This window comes from Gopherus evgoodei, chromosome 1, assembly GCF_007399415.2.
Source record: "Gopherus evgoodei ecotype Sinaloan lineage chromosome 1, rGopEvg1_v1.p, whole genome shotgun sequence".
Classification (NCBI taxonomy): Eukaryota; Metazoa; Chordata; order Testudines; family Testudinidae; genus Gopherus; species Gopherus evgoodei.
This window is the reverse complement of record NC_044322.1, coordinates 45848261-45865738: the sequence shown is the minus strand read 5'-3', so window position 1 is coordinate 45865738 and position 17478 is coordinate 45848261. Positions and strand designations below refer to the sequence as shown.

The 17478-nt window shown below is 43.1% G+C and overlaps 1 protein-coding gene across 2 annotated transcripts in view; it reads left to right on the top strand.

The window, feature by feature from the left end:
* STARD13 (StAR related lipid transfer domain containing 13) overlaps nucleotides 1-17478 on the top strand; it is a 521076-nt gene that overhangs the window by 234672 nt on the left and 268926 nt on the right. For both annotated transcript variants that reach the window (XM_030563204.1, XM_030563196.1), the window contains exon 5: nucleotides 6539-6572. In XM_030563204.1, coding sequence (XP_030419064.1) covers nucleotides 6539-6572 — 34 coding nt within the window. The remainder of the gene's footprint in view (nucleotides 1-6538; nucleotides 6573-17478) is intronic.

Genomic DNA, 17478 nt, shown 5'->3' with positions numbered 1-17478 from the left:
GCAAGATATTTGTCTTTGGATTCTATTTAACACTTCCACTTGCAAAATTACTACAGCTGGAGTTGTTAGTGAATTATTTCTTAATTATTCAGAACAGCAGGTGCTGGAACCTTGCACTAGCCTAGTCCATGCTTTCTGTGGATTTGATTGGATATTGGCATGCAGTTCAGATGGGATGCTAGTGCTCCAAGAAATGTATTTTGTTATACAGTCAGTTATATAGTGCCATACTATTACTATTTCCATAAATCACTTTTAATCTGGCAGATTTCTGTTGCCCTCTGGGTTTGCTCCAACTACAATTTGCATCTTTTGTTGTATGCTGTTCTAAAAAGACATTGGAAGTTGTTGTATCCTGACCTTGATTGTAAAATAACTGGTGCCTCTAGGGCTATGCAAGAACACTAAAACTGAGGATGATTTATACACACTGAGAAAGTACTTATTCATGGATTTAAGTGCTCTGTCTAATTTAAAAGCACAAACTAAAACAAAAAATCTAGCCGTTTATCCCCACTTTAAACAACAAAGTTAACCAGGTATTAGATAGTTGACCTCAGTCCCAAATACATCTCAACTTTCTCCAGTAGCTTTGAAACATAGATAGACCTTGCCCTAATTCAGACCTTGCCCAGAGATAGGCAAGAATTAGGCCTGGTCTACACTACGCATTTAAACTGATTTTAGCAGCGTTAAACCGATTTAACGCTGTACCCATCCACATTACGAGGCCCTTTATATCGATATAAAGGGTTCTTTAAATCGATTTCTGTACTCCTCCCCGACGAGAGGGGTAGCGCTAAAATCGGTATTACCATATCAGATTAGGGTTAGTGTGGCCGCAAATCGACGGTATTGGCCTCCGGGTGGTATCCCACAGTGCACCACTGTGACCGCTCTGGACAGCAATCTGAACTCGGATGCAGTGGCCAGGTAAACAGGAAAAGCCCCGCAAAATTTTGATTTTCATTTCCTGTTTGCCCAGCGTGGAGCTCTGATCAGCACGGGTGGCAATGCAGTCCCAAATACAAAAAGAGCTCCAGCATGGACCGTACGGGAGATACTGGATCTGATCGCTGTATGGGGAAACAAATCTGTTCTATCAGAGCTCCGTTACAGAAGACAAAATGCCAAAGCATTTGAAAAAAAAATCTACAGGCTACACAGTGCTGTGTGACAAGCATTAACGGGAAGCCAGAGACTCAAATGGACGCTCATGGAGGGAGGGAGGGAGGGGGTACTGAAAACTCCAGCTATCCCACAGTCCCCAGCAGTCTCCATAAAGTATTTGCATTCTTGGCTGAGCTCCCAATGCCTGTAGGTTCAAACACATTGTCCAGCGTGGTTCAGGGTATAGCTCGTCAATTTACTCCCTCCCCCCACCACGTGAAAGAAAAGGGAAAGAAACCATTTCTTGACTTTTTTCAATGTCACCCTATGTCTACTGAATGCTGCTGGTAGACGTGATGCTGCAGTAGTGAAGAGCAGTATCCGCTCCTCTCCCCTCCCTGGTGGCAGACGGTACATGCTTGATAACCACTGAATACCCCTGGCTGGCCTCAGGGGCGCCTGGGTAAAAATAGAAATGATTCCTGGTCATTCCCAGTAGATGGGACAGAACGGCTGGTAACCATCCTCATCATAGCAACTGGGGGCTGAGCTCCATCAGCCCCCTCCCTTTCCTGTGTAAAGAAAAGATTCTGTACTGCCTGGACTATCATAGCAGTGGCATGCTGGGCTCCTCTCCCCTGCACCGCTTAATGTCCTGCCTGGACTGTCATAGCACCGGGAGGCTGCCTCCCCCTCATTTTATCTCACTAACAAGTCACTGTTTGTTATTCCTGCATTCTTTATAACTTCATGACACAAATGGGGGGGACACTGCCACGGTAGCCCAGGAAGGTTGGGGGAGGAGAGGAGGCAACGGGTGGGGTTGTTGCAGGGGCAACCCCCGTGAATGGCATGTAGCTCATCATTTCTGTGGGATCTGACATGGGGTGGCTGTGCTCTCTGATACACTGGTTCTCTAGTACACTTACCCCATATTCTAGGCAGGACTGACTCTGTTTTTAGAAACCATAAAAGAGGGATTGAGTCGGGGAGTCATTCCCAGTTTTGCTTTTGCGCCCCCGGCCGATCTCAGCCAGGGGCACCCATGATAGCAGCAGACAGCACAGAAGGACAGATAACCGTCATCTCATTGCCAAATTACACTGGCAGCAGACAATACAGAATGACTGGTAACCATCTCTACTGTCCCTGCCTGCAGGTATATGGGATCTTGGGGAGCAATTAACACACAGGTGGGGTGCCAATTAATTTTTTTATTAAAGGAAAAAGGAAGTGGTGGGAATTTAACAATGAAATACGATGGGATGGGGTGTATAGGGTGTTTACAATAGACGATGGGCGGGTTCTTCTTATTGAACAGTGTAGGGAGTTCTAACAGTGGGGTACAATAAGAGGGGTTCAGCACAATGGGATACAGTACAGTCAATAAGCGTATCAAAAAGAAATGCAAAATAAAATGGTAGCTTCTATATAAAATGGTAAACAATCTTAGATAGAATGTATTAAGTGCTTAGTGGCCTTATACACAATGTAACACAATGGTATCAATTCAAATACAAAGTATATCAGAGAAGTGGAAGCAACCAATGGGGTGTTATAATTACAAGTAAAATGTGAATCACAGTGCAATGATACAATATGGGTGATAAGTGAAATTATGCAATGTAACCGTATAAAAGAAAAGTAATCACTTAATTTGTGAACAGGAGGGGGGAGGGGAGTGAATGATTAGTGGCAACTGATCAGAGGAGAGTGCGGCTGGAAGCAGCGAGAGACTCTGAAGCCCTGCAGGGTAAGGACAATGGAGCAGTGTGATGGTGATCTTCGGTAGGGGAGGGGCAGCGGAGAAGTGTAAAGAAGGGCTGGAGAGAGGTTTAAGCAATAAGCGGACACCAAAAACAAAGGAAAAAAAAGTGGCAAAGGGTTTGGGAAGTTTCACGGGGAGAAGCACCAAGGGGTTTGGGAAGTTCGGAGGGTGATGCAGACGCGGGGAGGGGGGAAGCAGCAAGGAGTTGGGAAGTTCGGAGAGAGTGCAGATGCGGGGGGAAAAGCAGCAAAGGGTTATAACAGGGAGACTCGGAGAAGCACACAGAGGGGGAGATTGGAGCGGGGGAAAAACAGACACTGGAAAGTTCAGGGAGAGATCGGGACAGCGAGAAGACGAATTTAAGCAGCAAAAACCTTATCTATCTTAACCAACGACTAGGCAAAACAACAAATATCACAATTCTAAGCAAAACTATAACAAGCAACTATACGGAGCAACAAAACAGTAAACTATAACAAGGCAGGTGAACTTACAAGCTCTACAATCTTAACAAACTATGACTTATTAAACTAAAAAACCAAAACCTATGGTGCACCTTATGCTATGGGGAAGTCACAGAGGGCAGAGTGGTATGTCCCCAGGATACAACTCCCAAGGAAGCCAAGGGATGGTGGCTGCAGCTTAGCAGTGGATACAGCTGAAAGCAGAGAGCCCCGAGGCAAAGCCCACAGGAGCAGAGCTTAGCAGCAGCACAAACTTATTTTTAGTGGCAAAGCGCCGTGGAGTTTGAGAGGTTTTAAGACACAGACCAAGGTTTAGCTTGAGTCTGTGTGCTGGGGAAACAGAGCCAGCAGCTAAAATAATAAAATAAAAGTAGGGAAAGTTTTACAGAGAGATTCTTACCAGTCCCCAAGGCAGCAGCAAAGGCAGAAGCAGCAGCAACATCAGAAGAAGCAAGGAGGGCTCTGGTACAGTCTCAATAATCAGGAGATCTCTCAGGTAGCAATTCGTTCTTCGGGGGGGTAAAAAACCGGGGGGTACGCTCAAAAATAAAACGAGAGCAGAGAAAGGACCCCCCAAAACCCCTGGCTGATCAGACCAGGCAGCAATGCAGGAACCTTTCTGATGTTTGTTTCAAAAATGTCTGTTTTTAAAGGCAAACTCAGGCAGTTTCCCGCCAGTAATCCTGATAGGCTCCCTCTGTCACAGGGGAGGAGGCACAGGGAAAAACTGCAGGTTAAGCACAGAAACATGTCTGGGCAGAGTCCTGTGCAATAGGTGACTCAAAAGCACATGAGGCCTATGACTCATGCCCAGGATCTTAAAAACACAATAGGTCTTGCAGCTCTGGACATTGCCTCCCCTACACCGAGCCCAGGTTCAACGAGGTGATAACAGGACTAACCCTTTGAACAGGGCAGTGGTCCCATTTAGCACGCAGCACAAGTGGCCATCCCTTTGAGAAGGGCAATGGCTCTTGTTAAACAACTTAAGGGGCCCTCCCTTTGAGAAGGGCACTGGCCCTGGTAAACAACTTAACAGCCAGGGAAGGGCGGCCACAGGAGGAGAACAAAAACAAAATGGAGTATGGGGACAGCTGTAAGAAACAAAATGGAAGAGGGGGATAGCTGTAACAGACATCTACTATTATGCAAAAGCAAATGAATGCTGCTGTGTAGCGCTGGAGTATCGCCTCTGTCCGCGGCATCCAGTACACACACAGTGACTGTAAAAAAAAAAAAAAAAAGCTGAATGGGCTCCATGGTTGCCATGCTATGGCCTCTGCCAGGGCAATCCAGGGGAAAAGGGCGCGAAATGATTGTCTACTGTTACTTTCCTGGAGGAAGGAACGACTGACATTTACCCAGAACCACCCGCGACAATGATTTTTGCCCCATCAGCCACTGGGCTCTCAACCCAGAATTCTAAGGGGCGGGGGAGACTGTGGGAACTATGGGATAGCTACGGAATAGCTACCCACAGTGCAACGCTCCAGAAATCGACGCTAGCCTCGGACCATGGACGCACATCGCCGAATTAATGTGCTTAGTGTGGCCACGTGCACTCGACTTTATACAATCTGTTTTACAAAACCAGTTTATGTAAAATTGGAATTATCCCATAGTGTAGACGTACCCTTACAAAGTTGAGAGCTCTTTATGGAGAATACCACCAGTGCTGACCCTTTGAAACTGAGGAGGTCTCTAGCTTGACCACCTCTACTGATTGCTTCTGTGAGAGTGTGGCTCAAGGAGAGCAGTGTTCTGTTAAGCAGGCAAGTCTAAGGCCATGTAGGGGTTTTACAGGCTGACATACACAGCTCAGATTTCATCTAGAAGCTCATTGCAGATCATAAAGTGCTGGTATAATGTGCTCCCATGCTCCCAGTGAGACACACTGCTCCAAAAGCAGGTGGCCACATCCTGCATCAGCTTCCATTTCTGCACAGACTTAAGCTTTCAGTCCATTGCTATAGTCTGATCCTGAGTTGACAAAATCCTAGATAATGGGAATGAGTTTCAGCTCCAGAAGAGGTTGCAACCTTCTAACCAAATGTAAGTGGAAAAGAGTTCTGGCCACTGCTTGTATCTCATCATCCAACAGCTTTTGGGGATTTAACAAGGATCTGTACATTGCATATATAAGCGATAACAGTGATATTGTCTCAACATTGCTTCCAGTTGCTGTCTCCAATTGAGCACCATCTGCTAAATCACTGGATTGAGCTTACAACCAGCTAGTTCTCCTGCCTGTACTGCATAGGAATTGAGTAGTATCCTTTTAAATAGTTTGAGCCCTCTAGAGGGCATCCTTGTCTTCTGTTGTAGAAGCCCCCAGGACCTAACATAGTATCAATGTATATATGTAGCTAGGCCTTGTATATTTGTATGTAGTTAGTAAGCATGGTTAATTAGAACCCAGCTCTGTCCATGTGGTTTAAAAGTGGTTGAGGTTAGGTCAGAGTTAGCTAATACATTAACTAAATATTAAATCTCACTCCATGCTAAGCTAAATCCAACCTAGCCTTGACCACTTTTGCTATACAAAATCTAAACTGTGATCATAATGGAGCTTTTACAAAGTAAAATTACCTTGCAGTATTTCCTAGGATGGGAAAACAACTCCATGCTGCCTCACCTAGAAAGAGTGATTTTTTTTTCTATTCTGAAAGTAAAAAATTTGATTACATTTGGTATTTAAGGGAGGAGCTTTCTGGTGTTTCAGTAAAACTTGTATACAAATTAAGAGCTGAGGATACATTTTTTTTGAAGTTAAATTTGTATAGAGTGATCCTCATCAAGGCTGGAGAGGCAGCATTTAATGGATGAGGCAATGTAGCAGTTTAGTGCTTCTGAGGCAGAGGTGCAGATGATTATCATGTAGCAGGACCAAAGAATGCACAATAGCAAGATATGGAAGTGGGTGCATCTCAAGCAAACAGCAGATTCTGTGAAGTTCTCATCTGGAATCTTCTTAGTATCCAGAAGGATCAGTTCAGTCTTTTGATTGTACATAAATTGGGTGAAAATTAAGCGTATCTTGTCCCCAGGGCCTTTAATTTAAAAGTTATGAGTTGTACTGACCCAAATAAGATGGCAATGTTTTCAAGTCTGTTCTTACTTTTGTCATAAAACTATATCTTGAACCTTTTGGGAAAATGTATTCTTGCTAAACTAAAAAAAGAATTATTTCTTACAGGTGTTGTCTCAGAAGCTGAGTAAAGAGAAAGCAGGTAAGTCCATAGTCTTTTGTAAAAGACATTCTGCTACTTACAAATTATACCCTATTGAAAGTTTCTTGAGAAATAAGATAGACATGTTAAAAGACTATACATCTTGATGGAGCATCAGTGGTTCTATCTGACATTTATACTAGACTTGGGTTCAGTATGTTTTTCAGTGCTGTTGTTTTGGATAGTTTTGTACTATTGTCCATGAACATGGTGTATATATTTTCTCTAGTCACTGTTAGGCCATAGGGAAGTTGCAAATTCTGCTACTTTGGTTTTACAACTTGTAAAGTGGTTTCTGAAATAATATGATAAAGTAAAATATATTTCTAGAGAGTCGGTGTTAGTGATGTGGAGTTTGACAGTATGCCAGAATCTGGCCTCTTTCTTGCCAATATTTAAAGTGTATTTATTTAGCTAGGGCTTTGGCAAATCATTTATGGGACATTAAGGAGGGATCACTGTCAGACTTATGTGGCCATTAAGTCTTAATGATACCTGCTTATTTGATTAGTACATGGGAAATTATTTCTCTTGTAATTAATTTTATCTGAGGCACCCAAGTTCATCGCAATAGTCATTACACTTGTGGAAATAAATACTTAGAAATCCAAACTCACTCAGTGTGACTGCTGGGAGCTTAAAGAAAGGTTTGGATATGCATCTGTGTGCACAGAGGTCCTCATTCAGCACGGCACTTAAACATGTGCTTAAATTCCATTGACGTCATGAGTCCAATTGATTTCATTGAGATGTTAGCCTATGCATGAGTGCTTTGCTGAACTAAGTCCAGAGTTCTTTAATATGTTGTAACTGAGAGCAATGAAGAAATGTAGAAAACGGCAGGTGTTTTCAAAAGTGATATTGGTATTTAATAACAGTAACCATAATTTTGCAAAGAAGCCCAAAGAATGACTTGGTGAATCCTTATTGTCACATAACCCTATGTCTGTTAGAACCCTTTTAAAAATCATGAAGTATGAGATTTCTGGATCTGCACAAATCAGAAAAAAAATTAATTTCCTTTACAATGCAAAGTACAGTGAATATGCAACACATGCTGATTAAACATAAAACAGTTGTGGATCTTTGTTTTAATGATTTTGTCTCCATATTACCCTACTTCTCCTCTTTATCTGGTTAAGGGACTGGTTTGAACATGTCCTCTAATCCTGTGATCTCTTCTAGTTTAAATTAGCATCTGCCCCCTTTCCTTTTGTTCCCAAATTGCATCTTCTGTTTTTCCAAGGGCTATCTTAACTCTGGTAGAAATAGATGAGGGAATCACTTTTACCGCCAATGTCACCAGTTCAATGGATCAGCTGGCAAAGGTGCTGATTTACCACAATGGTTGGAATCTGGCCTAAAAAACTGAGGTCTTAATTGGCAGTTCTGAGCCCATCTGCTTTACCATTGTGTCAATGAAATGTGATGGTTGTTAATTATAGTATAGTTCTATTATGTTTCTGTGCACATTAGCTTTATCTACTAGATCAGTTTTATTTTTAAGTAAACAATGTCAATACTTACCTCTGAAAAGTAAGTCTACATTATGCTAAAGGTGAACAGCTTCCATCCGATGCTGATATTGATTTAGTAATGAAATATTTTCTTCAGTTCTTTATTGAAATATGTACTTGAATCAAAATCTATATGTTGCACTGAAGACTGGAATCTTAAAGGATTTATAAGCATGTGACTTTTAAACAAAATGGAGTATTTAAACAGCATTTCCAGTATTTTCACTATGATAAATTTCTTAATTGCTTTTCTTTTGCAATAATATATCCTTTGTCTCTGCAAGAGAAAAAAGATTTATCACACATCTTAGAGTTGGGGAATGCTTGCTGCAAACTGGATACCAATAGGCTTTGTTGCAAGTGATTTCCTGACATAATTTGCTCACTGAAGTTTAACCATGGCATGTTATGTAATAGAGCTGGTCAGGAAATTTTCAGTGAAACAGTTTTTCATCCAAAAATTGCAATTCATCAAAACCAGACTTGTGACAGAAGATCTCTTTTGACAAATTTCCCATTTTAATTTATTTTGGAAAAAATGTATATATCTTTGAAATATCATGTTTTGATATTTTCTAAAGGAAAAGTGTTGTTGACTTTGTTTTGAAATTTGTTACATTATAGTAAAACAAAATGTAAAAAGTCAAAATCAAAATGAAACATTTTGAAATGACCGAAACAAAGCATTTCAATTGACCTGAGCTGAATTTTTTTCAAATGTTTTAGTTCACAAAAATTTTCAGGATTCTGACATTTTGTCCCAATTCAGGATGGGAAAAAATGTTGAAATCTGAGAAATTCTGTCCAGATGGGAAACCAGTTTCCTATCCTGCTCTGTTATATATGGCAATACAGTACTCTTTGTTTGATGTGCATCTTATCAAAACACAGACACTGGAGTTTCCCTACCATTGTAAGTTTCCTTATCGTTATCCATTATAGGCCATATTTTTTGTTGTTTTTTAAGCAGAATATTTTTAAAGGCAAACAGAATTTGCAAAAACCTATATCAATGCAATATCAAGGTTGTGAATTTAAGCACTATCAAATCAGGAATTTAAGGTTTGTGTTGCAAAATTAACTTGCCCATAATGGGCACACTAATTATTAAGGTGTATCTTTAGCAGGTGAATAGAAAACCAAGGGTAGGAATAAATGTCAGTTTTTACAGTGGAGCAATGTAGTCGGGTTCCCCAGGGGTCTGTACTGGGACCAGTGCTGTTCAACATATTAATAAATGAGCTGGAAAAAGGAGTAAACAGTGAGGTGGCAAAGTTTGCAGGTGATACATATTATTGAAGATAGTGAAGTCCAAGCTGACTGCAAAGTGATACAAAGGGATCTTACAAAACTGGGTGACTGGGCAACAAAATGACAGATGGAATTCAGTGTTGATAAATGCAAACTAATGCACATTGGCAAACATAAATCACAACTATACATACAAAACAATGGGGTCCAAAATTAGCTATTACCCTCAAGAAAGAGTTCTTGGAGTCATTGTGGATAGTTCTCTGAAAATATCTGCTCAATATCAATGTCGAAAAAGCTAACAGAATGTAAGGAACCCTTAGGAAAGGGATAGATAATTAAAAAATATTAATAGGTATCAGGTTTAAAACCAACAGAAGGAAGTACTTCTTCATATAATGCATTGTCAACCCGTGGAACTTGTTGCCAGAGGATGTTGTGAAGGCCAAAAGTATACCTGGGCTCAAAAAAGAATTAGATGAGTTCATGGAGGATAGGTCCATCAATGACTATTAGACATGATGATCAGAGATGCAACCTCATGCTGTGGGTGTCCCTAACCCTCTGAAGCTAGGAGGTAGGACAAGATGACAGCATAGATCACTAGATAATTTTCCTGTTCTGTTCATTCCCTCTAAAGCATCTGGCACTGGCCACTCAGAAGACAGGATAATGCATTAGATGGACCATTGGTCTTGCCCAGTGTGGCCATTCTTATGTTCTTATGAAATAGTCTTCAAAAAATACCTGACAGCTATGTGTAATCAGCCACTTAATTTTGCATTTCCTGACTGTTTTGTGTTTAACTTCAAAATCTTAAAGATGCAATAATGTAATATGTGCATTCAATTTCTTTAGTGTGTTAAAGCTCTCTTAATAAAAGAAGAACATAAGCAGAGAAGAAAGTCCCCAAACTTCACCTCTCATGCTTTATTTCTCTGCACTCCTCTCTCTCTCCTTGACATTCCTCCTCATTCTCTTCCCTTGGTCACCACTTCCACATTCCTCTCCTTTTCTCTTTCCTTGGCCTTTTCCTCCTTATAGATTCCTTCCCTCTTCTTTCAATTTCAGTGTCCCACCCTCCATTTTCTCTCCCTATAGGGTTGTCATGGCATAAAGAATGAATTCCAGGTAATGCTAGAATTGCTCAGGGGTTCATCTTCTTCCCCACCTACTATGAAGCTACCAGTTGTTTACAGGGAGTCCTCACTTCCAGCCTTGAATAAGGAAGGAGCTAGTGATCAGCGACAGTGCTACTAGAATACTGGACAGTAGGAGTTTTGAGCCTCTTTCCCTGTCATTGGTTGGCACCAGTGTTCCTCTGGTCAGGTCAGGGGCATACATATGTTGTTTTCCCTGGCCTCTAGTAATAGCTTCACAAAACCACATTTGTCTCTGAGGGGAAAATACTTTTCTTTTACTGTTTTTTCTTTTCTTTTGCATTTTTTTAGCTTTTAAAAATAAATAAAAGACGTTTGGGATGTCATTTCCTGGAGTTTCAGAGTGAGTTCCTCACAATATGTTTATCAGAATACTTAAAATGTTTTCTAAGAAAAGCTGCAACTGCACAGAGTCACTTGGGCCCTCTGGGAAACCTTTTAGGGCACACCAGCCTTGTTAGAAATGTAGTGACATGTTCAACCCTCAAGAATATGGCAATATTTTTGAGTATGAATATTGTAAATAGCATTCTGCACATTAAAGATGATGTACATTAGGAGAAAATATTAAATACTGGCAAGAGGTGAGTTAGTAAAGGGATGACTTGGTATTCCTGTTCTACTTCCTTATTTATTTCCCTGATACTGTATGCTGAGCTATAAGAGTTGCCACTACTAAACAACAAATCTAAACTTTTGAACCAAACCCGTCACAATGATTTTCAAATAACTTAAACCATAAATTAGAGGATACTCATTTCCAAAGGACAAGATGAGTTTTCTCCAGGTTTGGAGTTCACATTCTGTACAGTTGTGAATGCATGTTCCTATACTACAGTTAGCTACAATAATTAAACTTGAGTTTGCAGCCTCGGCAGCTTTTAATCATTTAGTAAACCACTGTGCCCAAAATGTTCAAACTTACCATACTTAGGCCTGGTCTACAGTACGAGTTTAGGTCGAATTTAGCAGCATTAAATCGAACTAACCCTGCCCCTGTCCACACAACAAAGCCATTTTTGTCTACATAAAGGGCTCTTAAAATTGATTTCTATACTCCTCCCCGACAAGGGGAGTAGCGCTGAAATCGACATTGCCAGTTTGAATTAGGGTTAGTGTTGACACAATTTGATGGTATTGGCCACCAGGAGCTATCCCACAGTACACCATTTTGACGGCTCTGGACAGCAATCTGAACTCGAATGCACTGGCCAGGTAGACAAGAAAAGTCTTGCAAACTTTTGAATTTCATTTCCTGTTTGCCCAGCGTGGAGAGCTTATCAGCACAGGTGACCATGCAGAGCTCATCAGCACAGGTGACCATGCAGTCCCAGAATAGAAAAAGAGCTCCAGCATGGACCATATGGGAGGTACTGGATCTGATCGCTGTATGGGGAGATGAAGCCATGCTATCAGAACTCCATTCCAAAAGACGGATGCCAAAACATTTGAAAAAATCTCCAAGGCTGTGGTGGACAGAGGCCACAACAGGGACTCAACACAGTGCCACATGAAACTTAAGGAGCTAAGACAAGCATACCAGAAAGCCAAATAATCAAATGGACATTCCGGGACAGAGCCGCAGACATGATGCTTCTATGCTGAGCTGCAGGTAATTCTAGGAGGGGCCTACCACCACTACCCCACCCTATCCATGGACTCCGATGATGGGGTACTCTCAGTCGTCATGCCAGAGGATTTTGCAGACAGAGAAGATGAGGAGGAGGAGGAGGAGGAGGAGGAGGAGGTTGAGGAGAGCACACAGCACACCGTTCTCCCCAACAGCCAGGATCTTGTTCTCACCATGATGGAAATACCCTCCCAAGATGGTATCCTGGACCATGAAGCCGTAGAAGGGATCTCTGGTGAGTGTACCTTTGTAAATATAAAACATGGTTTAAAAGCAAGCATGTTTAATGATTAATTTGCCCTGAGGACTTGGGATGCATTTGCGGCCAGTACAACTTCTGGAAAAGTCTGTTAATGTGTCTGGGGATGGAGCAGAAATCCTCCAGGGACATCTCCTTGAAGCTCTCCTGGAGGTACTCTAAAAGCCTTTGCAGAAGGTTTCTGGGGAGAGCAGCCTTATTCCATCTTCCCATGGTAGGACAGCTAGTAGCAAGTAATCTGGTATCATTGCATGACAAAGTGTGGCAGTGTATGGTCCTGGTGTTTGCTGGCATTCAAGCAACGTCCGCTCTTTATCTCGTTGTGTTATCCTCAGGAGAGTGATATTGTTCATGGTAACCTGGTTGAAATACGTTAATTTAATTAAGGGGACATTCATAGGTGGCCATTCCTACTGGGCTGTTTGCCTGTGGCTGAAAAGAAATCCTCCCTGCAGTTAGCCAAGTGGTGGGGGTAGGGGCAGGGGCACTGGCGCTGAGCTGTTCACGTTTGGCTGTCAGAGATCTTCCCTGATAACAGCCATGTGGTTGGGGAAGGGTTAAAGCGATTATTGCAGAGAAAAGGATGTGGAGGGCTTCACGCTGAGCTGTTTGCGTTTGGTTAGCAGGGATCTTCCACTGGAGTGGAGTGATTGGGTGCCTGGATCCTACTCCCCTACCCACTGCGTTCTTGGTCGTCTGGGTGAGGAGGTGGCTATGGAACATGGAGAGGAGAGAGGGCAGTTAAACAGGGGCTGCAGCGGCAGTCTCTCCAGCTAATGTTCCTGAACCTCCACCAGATGCCGGATCATGTCCGTTTGTTCCCGCAGTAGCCCCAGCATTGCTTTGTGCATCCTCTGATCTTCCTACCGCCAGCTCTCCTCACATTCACTGGCCGCTTTCCTGTCCTGTGCTATTGTGTCCCTCCACACTTTCTGCTCAGCTCTTTCAGTGCGGGACACCTGCATGAGCTCAGAATGTTTCAAATACATTCAACAAGTATTGATGTGGCCTCTTCCTTCTCTCCTCCCCTCCTCCCCCACCCCACCCAGGTTACCTTGTGAGTTAGCTCCCTGTTTTTATAATCAATTAATAAAGAATACATGGTTTTTAAATGATAGTGACTTTATTTCCAATCTGTGATTGAAGAGGGGAGCCCAGAGGTAGCAAGAAGCTCCAGGAGCTATTTAAAGGGCCCGGGGCTCCAGCTGCCTTTGCTGCCCTGGTCCTTTAAATAGCTGCAAGAACCCCACAGCTGCCCCAGGGCTCCCGCAGCTATTTACAGGGCCGGGGCAGTAGAAGCAGGGGAGCCCCGGGCCCTTTAAATAGCCCCGGAGCCCTGGGCTGCTACTGTAACCCCGCTGGGGTAGGCACTTACGTTACAGGGTGGGCTGGGGCTGGCTCTCTGACTCCCTCAGCCATGCCTCTTCCGCCTTAGGCCCTGCCCCTTCTGAGGGCCAGAGCTGGCCCCAGCGTACTGGTAAGTCACTGGAATTACTTTCACCCCTGGTCTTGGGAGGGGGTGGTCAGGGGACAAGGAGCTGGGTGGGGGTTGATGGGTTGCAGGTTCTGAGGGGGACAGTCGGGGGCAGGATGTGGGTTGGGTTGGGGTCAGATGCGGGGGAGACAGGCACGTGGGGCTTGTACTCACCATGTGGTTCCCTACCGGTTCTTCAGCAGCACTTCAGCGGCGGGGGCGGGTCTTCACTCGCTCCAAGTGAAGGACCCGCCTCCGAAATGCCTTCGAAAACCCAGAGCGATTGAAGACCCCCCCCCCGCCTCTGAAGTGCCACCAAGTACTCAGTAGGGAACCGATTCTTAGGATTTTGGAAGCTCATCACTGTGTCAACCGTATTGTTGCTGTCATTTCATAGGGGAGCTGCTTGTCTGTCCTTCTGGGATATAGTTACCGCAATAAAATAGCCAACAACAACAAATGAGAAAATATATTATGGGGAGAAAAATTACTATCCATTTTGACAGACCCATCATTATTCCATAGAGTAGCAAATTGCACTTTGTTCTTAACAGTACTTCTTAAGAAAACTTATTTATAACTGAGGTTTTGAGTAGTGTTGAATGCTGCTTAAGAAGAGTGACATAAATAATAGTTTGTAATCCACTAGTAACTGCCTCTCTAGTAAACGCCACGTAGAAGATGACCTTCTTCTAACTCAAGTACGAGAGGTCTGTGCTGAGCAAATCAAAGGTCCTGGGTAGAGTTCTCCAGAGAGAGGTCATTCCATTTCACAGAGGATTCTAATATTTTGACATTTCATTTGATTCCGATTCAGAACAAAAACCTCAAATTTTGAAATTCTCTGCAAAACACAAGTTCTTGGGTCTTGGACTCAGACGGTCAGCATGGTGAGCTGCCCCAGAACTGGAACCCCAGGAAATTCTGAGATCCCTAGCACCAGTGCAGTTCGCATTATTGTTAGTTACCGTTTTCAGTATAGCAGTGCCCAGGGGGCTCAGCCAAAGATCAAGACCCTGCTCCGCTAGGCACCATAGAAACATTTATCGAAAAGACAGTCCTTGTCCTAAAGAACTTAAAAGTGCAGGTTAAAAAAAAAAGTAAAATATTTTCTTAAATAATTAGCAATTACTTTTTCAGAGTTTGAAAACTTGTGTGGGTGAGGGGGAGCATTGGGGTGACAACAAAACTCAGCAACAAAACTGGTGCCATGCCCAGTAATGTTCATATCCCCTGGATCTGTCTATGAGCCAGTGTAACCCACACACCTCCTGTGTGTGGTGTTTTGTCCCCTCTAGTGGCACCGAGACCACTTAGAGATTAATGAGTCTGCTCTACAGCCTTAGCTAAGGGTCAGTTGGCTTTTAGCTCATGCAGTGGAGGCTCATACACTAAGCTCCAGAGGTCCCAGGGTTAATCCTGCCTGCTGACATCCGGGTCTGTTGGTGTTACACCAGCACTTGCTGTGCTAAATAGAATGTACTTATATTTAATTTTTCAAGGCATAAGGTCCCTCTCCATACACTAGGTCTAAACTAAAATAGTCTCCTTCAAAACAGCCCTGCTCTAACACCACTAAAGGCAATCCATTCACTTATCAGAGGTCCAGGATGAAAAGATGTAGCTCTTGCCTTTAGAAATGCTGAGTATAGAGACCTATGCACTATGAGCTAGAGATCATAGCATAAAGAAAAAGGAGAGGGTGGAATCACTTGAAAGAAATTTTCAAAGGAACAGGCAGCCCTACTGAAATCACTGTGACTTTGTTCTGACCTTCCTGACTGCATCTGTGTTACTCCTCTGGGCAAGTCAGAGCACCTGTTCTGTGGAGGATAATCACGGATAGATGTATGTGTCTGAGTGAAGGAGAGGGATGCTTCTGGTCCCCAGCCAAAGCACAATCATCACTGGATGAAACTAAGCAAGCTAATTTCTCCCGGTATATCTCCTAGCAGCAGATTGAGCATTTTGGTTCCTTAATGTATTTTAAAGTTATCACTAAACAGCACAAGACAACAGTTAACTGAAAGCACTCTAGACTGTGGATAAAGGAAGTGAGTTTACTCTACTGACAAAATAATGAAGTCATCTTAAGAGCTGACAGATCTCTTATTTTAATGATGTCTGAAAAACTAAATTTAGCAGCATATAGTCGTATTTGCTGATGCACGGTAATGTAGTCTCTAGCAGCAAGGAGCTGGCTGAGAAGATGGTGCACTGCCATAATACAGTGAAAGCCTTAGATGACCTTGGCCATTTGTGAGATGCTCTGTGGATACGTGTGTGCCCTTGACTGATACATTACGAGATACGAAGAGAAGCAGATGTGACCTTACGGCTTTAACAAATGGCCTGATCCTGCTTTTCCAGGCAAAACTCCTCATTGACTTCCAGGATAACTCTCACTGAAGAAACTGAGACCATATGGCATATCAGCAGCTATATATGTCATGCTGTAAAAGGGACCTGCTGCAAAAAATGGGCCTTATTCTGGGAGGTACTGAGCACCTGCAACTCTTATCGGCCTTTAGTGGAAACTGCAGATGCGTGGCTCATCTCAAGATCAGGCCCATTCTTTTCATCAGATCCTTCTAAGTACTTGCACCTTGCGCCTTTTCAGTGGTACAAAGCTTCATGCTTACTGAATATGCTGTGGCTTTACTGCAGACCTTGCGCCATGGGCACAACATAGCTGCACTGCCCCAAGGGCAGACCAGGAATAAGACAGTGACTCAGAGCCACAATCTATTCCATGATTTTCCCCTCACTCCAGTTGGAGGAACAAGCCCTATACCTGGTGCAGATTACTTTCCCTGCCTGACTGGTGTGCTGGGGGGTGGAGCCAAGGCTCTGCCCACTGTCCATCCACTCACCTGTACAGGAGAGATAGTAGCAGCCTCTGTAGACTTCTTACCTCCCTATGCTGTAACACACAATACAGGTACTTCCACTCCTTACTGCCCTGCACAGAAGGGTGTCTAGGGTCTGCATCTGACCCTAAGTTATCTGTGAGAAAAAACATTCTGCCAGCACATTTTATAAAGCTCAGGATGGAGATACTGTGTGTGTTCTCTAATCAGAACCAACACTGAGTTCAGATCCCCACTAGCACTGGGTGACATTGTTCACACAAATAGTTTATTCAAGGAATACTGCAGATTTATTGTAAATAAACAACCACATCATCATCATCATCATAAAAAAGGGAGTAAAAACACCCCCAAACAAAATAAAACGAAAAACTGGGAGGAGGTGTATTTCAGCTCAAACAAAATGTTTTGTTTGACCCAAAATGAATTTTTTTTTGTTTGTTCATTTTGGTGAGAAAATCTGAAAAGTTTCCACTTAGGGTCAATCTGGAATGAAAAATCAATTATTTGTTCAGCTTTGCTCCCCACCTGTGATGGGGGTGTATAAACCCCACACCAGCTGGGTAGGAGTTAATGACCCACTCGGGGCATGAGCACGCCCACCCCATCACAAATGCGAGGCATGGAGCCTGGCAGGAAGATGTAAAAGGGAGAAGTCCAGCTGCAGAGCTGAGAGGAGAGCAGACCTTCAGCCCTTGGCTCCTGGAGAGGAACTCAACTGAGAGCAGGGACTGATTGTATGATG